Source organism: Homarus americanus, unplaced genomic scaffold (genome assembly GCF_018991925.1).
Source record: "Homarus americanus isolate GMGI-L3 unplaced genomic scaffold, GMGI_Hamer_2.0 scaffold56333, whole genome shotgun sequence".
In the NCBI taxonomy this organism is placed as follows: Eukaryota; Metazoa; Arthropoda; class Malacostraca; order Decapoda; family Nephropidae; genus Homarus; species Homarus americanus.
Genome location: NW_024734940.1, coordinates 8,948,950 through 8,961,272, shown reverse-complemented (window position 1 = coordinate 8,961,272; position 12,323 = coordinate 8,948,950). Strand labels below are relative to the sequence as shown.

General features: G+C 37.8%; 1 protein-coding gene across 1 annotated transcript in view; it reads right to left on the bottom strand.

Moving 5' to 3' along the window:
- Positions 1-597: 597 nt before the first annotated feature.
- The window catches only part of LOC121870571 (ubiquitin carboxyl-terminal hydrolase 24-like), a 48,066-nt gene continuing 36,340 nt past the window's right edge, over positions 598-12,323 (bottom strand). The window contains exons 23-28 of the mRNA XM_042372401.1: positions 8,747-8,909; positions 4,044-4,196; positions 3,427-3,584; positions 2,618-2,718; positions 1,654-1,895; positions 598-824 (exon numbers count right to left, since the gene is read on the bottom strand). Of these exons, the coding sequence (XP_042228335.1) occupies positions 598-824; positions 1,654-1,895; positions 2,618-2,718; positions 3,427-3,584; positions 4,044-4,196; positions 8,747-8,909 (1,044 nt within the window). The remainder of the gene's footprint in view (positions 825-1,653; positions 1,896-2,617; positions 2,719-3,426; positions 3,585-4,043; positions 4,197-8,746; positions 8,910-12,323) is intronic.

Sequence of the window (12,323 nt, the reverse complement as noted above, 5' to 3'; positions counted from 1 at the left end):
TGCTGCAATACCGTCTCTTGTAGTAACCCTCCTGGACATCTCTATGTCGGGTTAAAGCGCCTTAAACCAGACAAAACATGGCCACATGGCGCGGGAACCCGCACAATAAATCTTCCCCTCACAGTTGCCAGAGGCGCACTGACTACAAGCCGTGACGTGTTCTCAGTTGCCAAATGTCATCACTTGCCAGCAAACCAAGCGTTTTGACATCTCGCATCCCAGGACAGCCTTCACAACATATGATCTTATTTTTGGGAGAACTTAGTTCGTCGGCCCTATCGCGATTTAATATTCCGCGCAGACTGTGTGTGTGTGTGTATATATATATATATATATATATATATATATATATATATATATATATATATATATATATATATATATATACTGTACAGTAAAAAAAAAAAATCTACCCCAGGTCAACCTATCACGCAACTCTTTTATTATTCAACTATTAAAAATTTTTAACTTTGGGACACTGTCACATTCAAGAAAACATTGTAGGGGTTACATATAACCCTCGCCTTGAGTTTACTTTAAAGATAACTGAACTGTATTCCTTTAATGATTCTGTACATGGTTTAAGGAGGATGAAGGTCAGAGACGAGATGACCAGCAAAGATAGTGCTGTTTAAGATGATGTTGTGACTGTGTGACCAGATGAACCAGGAGCTGGTAGGCTGCTAACCGAGATTCCTTCCCAGTGCACTTGGCCCAGTAATTTCTGCTGGCACTTAGTGAATCCTGTTCTGATCCTCCCTCCAACACTAACTTGGAGGCCGGGAACAGGTATTCAAAAACAAGTAGAGGAATAAGTGTAGCACCTGCAACAAACAACATAACACTTGGTGTGATAGTTGCTACAGTAAGCACAAACATTGGATAACAGTGTGTGTGATGGTGAGGAATAACTACAGTACTGAAGCTGATGTTGGGAATGGGAGAAGTAGATTGCACTGTTGACTTGAGTTGTCACCAAAGTTGTTAAGGGGTCAAGGAATATATTTGTAGAATATAAACAAAAGAATCACATGTAGCAAACTATGGACAGTAGAGAGGAATTGTCAATGAAAGTGGAGAAATGTAAAGAAATGTAAGTCTCAAAGATGACTAAATTTGGGAGTAAAGTAAGTAATTAATAATGCATGAATAACTAGCAATGTGCATATCTGATTCTGTGTTTGGCTAAAATGGAAACTTACCCGGTAAATAACTAACACAATACGAATGTCTGATTCAATTTCCTATAACTCAATATAAAAGTCTGATTTTTATTCTATTGCTAAAATGCAATTGAAAATCTTTTAATCAATCTAACTAACTGAGAGCTGAAAACTGATTATTCACTTCAGTGTCTTGAAACAAATGGTGATATTTTGGCCAGTGTTTAGATCAGGGGTCACCAAACTTTTTTCACAGTCGGCCGGATAACTGAAAGAATGACGAGCGCGGGCCGCATAATCATTCTGTTCAATACTTGCAAGCCAGAACGAAAGCTCTGGTAACGTCAGAGCGTAGTTTTGAGCTACCACGAGCCGGGGAAGGACTTGGGATCCAGCCCGCGGGCCGTAGTTTGGTGACCCCTGGTTTAGATTAAAAACAATCATTCTATTGTAACAAAAAACAGGATGAAATATAGTCCTAAAAACTCACCAGTTTCTTCTTTGTTAATGCCTTCACAAGACAATAAAGCTGTAATAAGCGTCAGATGGCCAGCCAACAGGACATTATCAGCATGGCGCAAAGATGAGATGCCAGACTCTGGTCTCTCTCGGGCAGCTTCTCGGGTGGCTGTGAAGTTTGTGAGCCATCCTGTTTCATCTTCTAACATTTGATGAGCACTAATTCCAAGGAATTCCTGGTCTTTGGCACAAAGTCCAGATAATAACTTTGACCTAACAGGAGGAAATGTATCTCAATAGAAAGTTTAGTGTATGTATGTGTGTATATATATATATATATATATATATATATATATATATATATATATATATATATATATATATATATATATATATATATATATATATATATATATATATATATATATATATATGCTGATTAACAAAATGCATAGGTACTGTATAATATTTTAAATAGATACGTATATACAACAGGAAGGCCTCATCATGAAATCCTATTGTTTAGCTAAAGTCAGTCGGGTTGATCTTGATCATTCGTAGTTATTGAATTATGACCTTATAAGGAGTTTCGGCAGACTTACATTAGATATCCCTTGTTGCTTTAACCTGGAAGACATACAGTAAGTGGACCCAAATGGGATGAGGCCATTCAAAGAACACAATACTTCTAGAAATGACCCCTGAACTACCCTTACTATATCTTCTGATTTAGTCTTTAAATTACATGCCTTTTCCACATGTCTTTGGCAAATTTATTTTATGGCACGAAGAATGAATGAATGATTAAGAAAAAATGAAAAGGTGTGTGTCTGTATTTGCTATTGCTTCCTGTTAACATACAGTACATTAAATGAGAAATGGTGAGTGGAAAATGGTCATAAAACAATGATGATTAACACTAACAAACACACACTGTTTTGGCCATAAACAACTTGATACAGTATAAGACAAAACACCCTTAATGCATGACTCACCTGAGACTGAAGTATTGGGTACACTGTGATAGAAGTTTGAGCGTTGCACCCCGAGCACTAGTGGAAGGCACCCATAAGGGAAGAGGGGCTTTCAATAGCACCTGAAAAAGAAAGAGAGTTACATGAAGATGATACAGCTCCTTGACTGTAGCATATTACACAAGAGACCATAACTCTGCCAAGAATCATTAGTGATAAAAATTATAGCCCATAATAGAACCTGTATTAGTGTGCAGAGTGACATGTCTATTCTTTTACTGTCAATATGAATTCATCCAACATATATCTTTTGCATAGTTTTATTCATTCTTATTTCTAAGGACTTCTTCACCAGCCACATTGAAAGAATTACTTAATTACCTTGACATTTATAACACTGTTCGAGTCGTGAATTCTATTTCCTTATATTTTAGAGAATCATATCTAAATTAATTCTATTATGGACCATTTCTAAATCACTAAATTCAGTACAGTATACAACTTCCAAAACCTCTGCTAACACTTTTTCAATTGACAATACCATGATCAATAATATTCTAGATATTGATTCCCTTATACAGTATTCCATCAAGCATCCTCAAATTTTATCACTGAACTAATAATGTCCAAAGCAAAACTGATGTAGATAAATAGGTTTCTTAAATAAGAACAATGCCTATAGATAACTATATTTCCAAAAGGAGAAGACAAAGATTGAGTTATAACATTCAAATATCATAATGCTAAAACATTTCAAACTGGAGCTTCATGGTCTTGAGAGCAAACACTGGCCTGAGGATCAGAACTTTGGTACAGAACATAAAACACACCTGAGTAAGAAATTGTTTGGGATGAACTTCCGATGGTGTGGACATGTTGATAAGGTTGGTGAACTGTTGGTAGGTAACTTCTCGCACTTCTTGACTACTGCAGCCAACTAAAACCTCCACGATAAAATCTTTCACATTTACCATTCCATACCACCGATCTGGTAAAAAAAAAAGGGGGGGGGGGTGTCAAGCCAAAGTTCATGGGCAATTATATGCATACAAAAAAAAGGTAACATTCTCACTGCTTGATAATTATGATGTCAGTTTAAGATCTCAGTGACAAAAAGATAGAATTTGTTATCAACTAATATGAGTACAACTGTTCTTTTGTTATATCAAGCAGAAGAACAGGTCGTTAACACATGAGTGCAGTGGAAATTTATAACTTATAAAGTATTATAGGAATGAAAACAAGTGATAATCTAAAGAATAAGGATGTGAGAAATACAAGTGATTTGAATCCTAGGAAAAACACAAGACTAAAAAGTATAAGATGGTATGAACAAATAGAATGCTTGATAATGCTGAATGATGGGGGATGACGATGATGATGATGATGATAATGATGACAATGATGATGATGAGGATTGCACTTGAAACAGAAAATGTCTTATTACCTATGAGCTGAGGACGGAATCTTAGGCAGGCTACAAGGAGATGGAGAGCTTGCGAGGCTATGAGAGAATCAGTGGGTGATATTGTTGTCTGCTGTACACATACACCACACTGCAGCACCCCTTCACTGTCACTGCTTGAGCTGTGGGCACTACCTATTAAATAAAAAAGGAATATATACATTATTAGAAATAAATTATAACACATCCACCACTCATACACACTGCAAGCACGCAAATGCACACACACACACACACGTCTCAACTCTCCTGTGGGCTTCGCCAGCCAGCATGTTGCCCCCTCCCATTTCCTTTCCCCTCTCAGTGCACCGGGATCTAACAGGAAAACATTCAAGCGATCAGTGCAAAGACTGGTTATCATACTGTGATCCAATCGTGTATCTCAAGGAAAACAAACTTGATTTATGGGAATTGATGTCAGTGACCCTGAAATGCCATTGAGACAAGGGTCACCACTACTGCCGGTTTACACCTATGACAAATATTAACATATGTCCACCTGTATACTTCAGTGGAATCACGAACATTTGCAGGTTAGGTACCAGAAGACATCATGAGTTATCGAATCGTGAATTATAGTTAGATTGATTTAAAAGGAAATAATCAATTAGATTCCTGTGGCCAAAACTATCTTTAATTAACACTAAATATCATATATAATACAAGAATACCCCAGTTATAGCAAAGGATGTGTTCCTAAAAGACATTGCAAATAACGAATTTGAGAATATTGGGGCAAATTTCCCCATAAGAATCAATGTAATTAGTGGGGATGCGCTCCCAACCAGCAACTTTCACCACAAATTTTTTTATATACAGGTGCTCCTCTACTTAAGTACATTCAACTTACAAACTTTCAAAGATACAAACATCATCGCTGAGGGGGGTTACCTGCCAGAACAGGTGTTTAATGTGGATGAAACTGGATTATTTTGAAGAAAATTCCAAATAGAAAAAAGAGGAGAAAAGTGAGCCAGGTTTTAACTCTTAGGCCCCGGGTGACGTTCCAGAACGTCTGCCTATTTTCCCGCCATTTTCTTTTTATTATTATTATTTTTGGAGAAGTAGATTTTTTCCTTGATTTAACCCCACGTGGAGAGGGGGGGTTACTGCCAGCAGCACCCTAACCCGGGGCCTAAGGGTTAAGGCTGTATTAAAGGGTATAGCTGAACTAAATATCCATAATCTTTTCATTTTTTACAATATGTTTGGTATCTACAAGAGTAAAGTTGGACTTACAAACAAGCCTCAGGAACGTAACTCGTTCGTAAGTAGCGAAGCACCTGTATACAGGCAGTCCCTTGGTGACGCATGAGTTCCATTCCTGCACACATTCTTAAGTAGAAACACATACCCTGTGCTTTTGGACCAATGTTTAAACTCTCACTACACTGTATATCATAGCCTAAATCCTTATACTCCTCTAAAATAACTTAATTTAAGAGCAAAGAAATAGAATGACAAAATACAATAAATGAAAGTAAAAAATGAGTCATCAGGTAAAAGTACTAGGCAGCTATCAAAGTACTACCACCTGAGAAGATATTGGAAGCATAATGTGCCTGGGTGGGCTTCCCTGTATATAAAAAAAAGAAGTAACTATGGGATCTTGTTCATAGTGGTGGGTGTTTGTAAGTCGGACATTCGTAAGTCAGGGACCCGACCCCCCTGTATGCCTCATTATCTGAGGCTATTAGGGACCAGGGTCGTGTGTATACTGTAGTGCCAGCAAGTGTGAGGAAGAAATAAAAATTATAGTAATAAATACAATGAAAGAAAAAATACTGCAATGCCAGTTGGCAATAATTTCACTACATGAAGGACACGTGTGACTCGAGTGGCTGAGATCACCAAAGCTGCTCCCTCCTCCTCCCATGATCAGCATGCTAACTTCTGTGCACATAAATTTTTATTCCCTTATGATAATCATTTCTTTTATTATTTTTTTGCACATTCTGTATGAACAATTGTGTGTACATGTAAGAGTAAAAAAAAAAATATTGATTCAAGAAAATTACATACAGTATATCTACCCGAAATTACGAGTTGAATAATAACAAAAACACACCTTGGCCGGGTAGGGGGATGTAGCTACAGGGACAGTCTAACTTAGCAACCTGCCAAGTAAGTGCATATGCACGTACACGCACGAGCACACACACATCCTTGACCACCGAAGGGTCAAGACGTACCTGGCGCTCCTCTCGGAGCAGCCAGGTCAACTGTTATGTTGGCCCATCCCAACTCCCTCCCTGAACCCTCCTCCCCACCGGAATATCAACAAGTTCTCGCCAGAAGTTACAATTTCATTTAGGAAATGAACGGAACCAGTGTGAAACAGAAGTGAACAGTGGTGAACAGTGCTTAAGTCAGTGAGAACAACTCAACAGTAACAGTCGTACCCAAGTTAACCTTCACACAGTGAGGTCCCAGGTACCCAGTGATAACGGCCCGTGAGACCCAACAACAGCCAGCGATGTGTTAATCCGTCTTCGATAGGAAGGCCTGGGACCACACCTCACTCATATAACACCATCTGTGAGGAAATTACTACACCACGTCAGGCCCCTCATAACACCATATGTGAGGGAGTTGCTACACCACGTCGGGCCCCTCATAACACCATCTGTGAGGGAGTTACTACACCACGTCAAGTCCCTCATATCACCATATGTGAGGGAATTACTACACACGTGAGGTCCCTCATAACACCATCTGTGAGGGAATTACTACACCACGTGGGGTCCCTCATAACACCATCTGTGAGGGAATTACTACACCACGACAAGTCCCTCATAACACCATCTGTGAGGGAATTACTACACCATGTCAGGTCCCTCATATCACCATCTGTGAGGGAGGTACTACACCACGTGGGGCCCCTCATAACACCATCCGTGAGGGAGTTACTACACCACGTGAGGCCCCTCATAACACCATCTGTGAGGTAATTACTACACCACGTGAGGTCCCTCATAACACCATCTGTGAGGGAATTACTACACCACGTGGTCCCTCATAACACCATCTGTGCGGGAATTACTACACCACGTCAGGTCCCTCGTAACACCATCTGAGGGAATTACTACACCACACGAGGTCCCTCCTAACACCATCTGGGAGAGAGTTACTACACTACGTGTTTGCTGTTCAACACCTTCATTAATCTGTATGTTCACTGCATGTTCCTTTACCTTTCTCTAATGAAGGCTTTTGTTAAACCACCAATGTATGAAATAAGTCATTTATGTCCAATGTATATTTTCAGCCTTCGGGCTGCAGAACTTTTTCAATAAACCGTTAATAATTATTATTATTATTATTATTACACACACACAATGCTCTTCATTTTTCTTATTTTATAGCTACATGACATCTCCATGGATATTATTTTTTCTAATTCACTTTGCAAATAAGCGGATTATGCTTTGTGAATATCAAATATGGGTGTTAAAATACCAATTATAAATCAGCGGGGTTGTGAACATAGAGGTTGGGAATAGCAAGGTACAGTATTCCTGTACATAAAAAAATACAGTACACACCAAAGAGAATTTGTATATATTACATAAATCAGCTTCTCTTCTCATAATCATCCTCTGGGTGACACCATTAAATCAATATGATGACAGGAAAGCTGGCTAACTGTTCGCCCATGATGTAAACTCATCTAAGGTAGTGTGTGGGATTATTTTTTCCTCAGGAAAGTTGATTATTTCACAAGAATTTTTATTAACCATGCAACAAATGAACCAAAATAATATGGGGATCATGGTGAAACTGCATACTGTTGTTAAAAAGGGGTTGTGAGTTGGGGAATTTCCGTGAGTTCAGCCAGCCACCCGCCCTACCTCCTACCACTCCCTCACACATTTCACTCCCAGTCTTCATATTTTCTATTTTAAATTTTTTTGTTTTATGTTATTTATTTCAAAATAACACTAAAGCACTGAAATTATATTTATGTTATATTTCCTTTATTTCTATGTCAAATTACTGTAAAGCCTTGAAATTATATTTCTGTGACTTTTATAGTTTTCTATGTTACATAAGAAGTAAGACAAGACTGTGAATCCCGGACCAGATCCTGAAAACTGTCCTCAATAAGATTATCCCTAATCCCAACCCTTCCTCAACTCAGGAAACAGGTCATGTAACCTGATTCCTTTGTTCTATGTCATTTTCCCTTGCTTTGTTCTGTTAGTTGGCTGAAGAAGTCCTTGTATACCAGCTTCAAGATTTTGTCTTTTATTTCTCCAATGTGGGTTTTTTACTTCATATACCAGTGTAACCCTTACACTTTCGGAATATCATCTTCATACAGTATTATCAGCTCACCTCGCAATGTACAGTAAGTGTTACATTTATTTATTACTGTATTATTTATAAGTACTTATTATTACTTAAAAATACTCTACTGTACTGTATACAGTAACACAGTATTTTCTTTATTGTTAAGGATATTATTTCTCCTTTTCCCCTCATTTAGTGATCATTTCACTTAGCGATCGGTTTTTCAGAAAAGCATCCCGATCACTAAACGAGGGATACCTGTAAATGGATTTTAGAGACTTAAATGAAAGGAAGATCTTGTATAATATTAATAAAAGGATAAAAAAGTTCTCATTCTTTCAAACTTTTTCCCAATATGATAATGATTAAACATGAATATAGACAATTCCCACCTGTACTGCTCTGTCTGGAGGACTTGCAGTTTTCTGGTGGGGAGAGTGTTGGGTCACGCATGGTCAATGTTGCTGATGAGAGGTACAGTTTCCCTGCAGCACCAGCCCATGAGACCCTCATCAAGTTTGAAACCATCTCGCTCCATTCTTCTGCACTAAATCCCTGTAGAGTATGTATAGCTTAGGCAAATTGATGATAATGAACATTGTGTTACATGTTCACTAAAACTTTTCCAAAAGAGGTCTGAAAACTGTTCAGCATAGTAAATAAACATAAATAGACTCACTACCATCAACTCAAAATTGAGCATTACCATTTTCAAGGAGCAAAACCCCCGAGACGCATATTCAATGAGCACCATACTGTATTTGGAGAAGCAGTAATTTTCATTACAATAAGTAAAGAAAAAATCATAATTCAACAACGTACTAGCAGTTATAGAGGAGAGCCTTCAAAAATAATTTTAAACATGCATACACACTCTCTCTCTCTCTCTCTCACTATGTAACTGTCATAACCTACATTCTTTAAGTCAAGTGGATAAAATTAATAAAGGACAAAACAATCAATGACTTGAACTCCTGAACTGGCATGTATAATATAATTAACATATATTAGGAGATTATATATACAGTACAGAGAGTCCACATTATTCTTATACCTTCTTATATATTTGTTTATATGAATTGCAGTTTTTACCACCAAAAATTCACTACAGTAAACTCACTATAACCCGGACTCGCTTAATCCAGAACCCCTAGTAAATCGGACTGGGGTCCAACACCTGACACATGTATCCCAAACCCAGAAAACAACCCAAATCCAGTTAGTATGGGGAAAAGTTGGTGTAGGTGGGGGCTGCCACTGTGGTGCCTCTGAGGAGACAGTAAGAGTGTCTAAGAAATATGAATACAGTAGCATAGAGTATATATATAGTCAATGAAATTAGCTGTGAAAACATAACCCTGCTCCACCTTCAGTGGTATATATTGTGAGTGTCGTACAATCACCTCCTGCCTCATCACCTCAAGACTCAACCATCTCATGATGAGCTAGTAATTAATAAGTACAGACAGCACTTTATTATTAATATGTACACTCGCACCAAAAAGTATCGGTGCAGGGTGAGATCGACGAGTTCCGAAACGATACGTATACACTGTGATATGTCGGGAAGGTTGGCAAGTGTATCCTCATAACCCCCCCCCCTCCACTAGGTGTTGCCATATGGCTGACAACCAGGGCTGCCAACATACAGGTGGAACAACTCGCCTTTCCCAATACCTATCGTCACTGGTCTCAAATTGTTCACACTACAGTATGCACCGATGCTTTTTGTTGCGAGTGTACTATGTGCTTTATTTTTCATCAGCAGACATATTGTAGTGCAGTAATAATGTATACCATAAGAAACACTCCTCTGTTATATCAGGCTGCAGCCACAAGCGAAATATTTATGGCTAGCAAAAAGTATGTAACTTTTATCCATATCATCTGTTCTAATTGTGGTAGAAAGATGAATTTAATATTGTACCGTAATGATCCTGAATAAATCATCTACAAGATTGATAAAAAAGATCCATAAACAAAATGTTTCTACACAATATAAAATGGTAACTCAAATCTTTTATGAAAACCATAAGAAATGTTCATACCAGAAACTATAAAATCAGTTCTAATTAAGTTAGAAACACCATTTTTACCAAGATAATCCAGAATAGGGTATCTAATTTTTTTTTAAATAATATATATATATATATATACACACACACAGTATACAGTATATGATACGTTCATACAGGCCGTCAAATAAAAGTACTTTTGGGGGTGCCAGGCCGTTAGCGAAAATATTTACATCAACCAAAAAAGTGTAAAAACTTTTATCCATAGCATGTGTTCTAACTGCATTAGAATAATTAATTTGATACCATAAGTATCCTGAATAAATTCTCTACAGGAATGTTAAAAAAATATCCACAAACCAAATATTTGCACATGATATAATGATGGGAACTTTTATGAAAATGCATAAGAAGTGTTTATACTGGATCCTCTCAAATCAGTTCTAATTACGTAAATTAAGCTTGGCATAGTCTTTGATAGCCTTTGGATTTCCAGTGATACACGAATAGGGGCTTTAATTTCATATCACCCGCAGCATTTCTTCCCACAAGAAGCATTAGATGATCTTTTGAAGCTTTAAAACCTAATGCTGACTTTTCTTCCTCAGAAATAAATGTCCTAGTAGGCATGTGCTTCCAATAAAGTCCAGTTTCGTCCATGTTGTGCACTTGTTCTTGTGTGTGGCCTCCTTCATCAACATTTTTCTTCAGCAAGTCAGGATATCTATGTGTGGCTTCTGTATCAGCACTGGCAGCTTCACCGATCATCTTATTGCTGTGCAAATTAAGGAGCTTCTTAAACCTATCAAACCAGCCTTTACTAGCCTGAAAAGGTTTTTACTTCAGAAGTTGCACAGTTAAAGGAGTAGCTGCTTGAGCATATGACCTAATTTTGTCTATTATCAGGTATCGTACCCACTGTAGACATAGCAAGCCCAAATGTTTTGCAATTTGGCAAAGTGTTTCTACTGCATCAAACTCTTTTATCACTACTGTGCTGCTTTCACTTGAACTTGAATAAGGCAATACACTGGATAGTCTTGAATAATACTGTATATGTATATAAGTGTTAAATCCAAGAGCTGGGGTCAAAAGATAAAGTGTACACGTTGGGAGATAACACACTGAGTCAGCGTACCCATGCTTGGTGGTAGCAAGCACCAAGAAATCCCCACCAAATAAATTATAATTTGTGATTTTTTTTCTATATCATGATTTTTGTGATGAAATTTTTTAACATTTACCCCTTTTCTGTAAAGTCAAATCTACGAGCTGTATTCTGAATTTAGTGGTAATAATTTACAAATTCCATATGGGCGAATTTCCGCAACCCGAGTTTCTGTAACGTGGGCGGATACCTGTAATGTATTTCGGATTCTCAACTTTGACAATTTGTGGGAGACAATAAAATATTAATTATCAATACAGTAAACCTTTCTTATTCACAGGGGTTAAGTTCCAAGGAATGGCACGAATAGTCAAAACTGCGAATAGCAATTTATACTTCCATAGTGCACTACTGTATGAGAAACTTAAGTCAGCCATGCTACTTACATTTGTATGTGGTCAGCTGATGTGGCCTCCCAGGTCTGATTCACATTATGGAACGAGAATATTTTCTTAAAATTCTCTAACCACCCTTTACTGGCATTAAAAGTTTGTTCAGTAGCTGCACTAGTCCCCTCACTACCCGCTGATTTGTGAAAATGGGTATAGAGACTTGCACTTGTCACAAATCACATTGTTGTCGATTTGCACATTTTTGCAGTACATTTCCTCAACCCAAATTTTCAACGCCTTTTCTGTTTTCACTATGTTCTAATCACTAACAGTCTGCGCCACTTTAGCACTTGTAGGCACACTCGCTGCAACAGTCATGAATCACTTGCTCTTTCTTCTTAATGTACCACATCATGGATTCGTTCAAACCAAACTAACAGCCAACAGCGGCTGC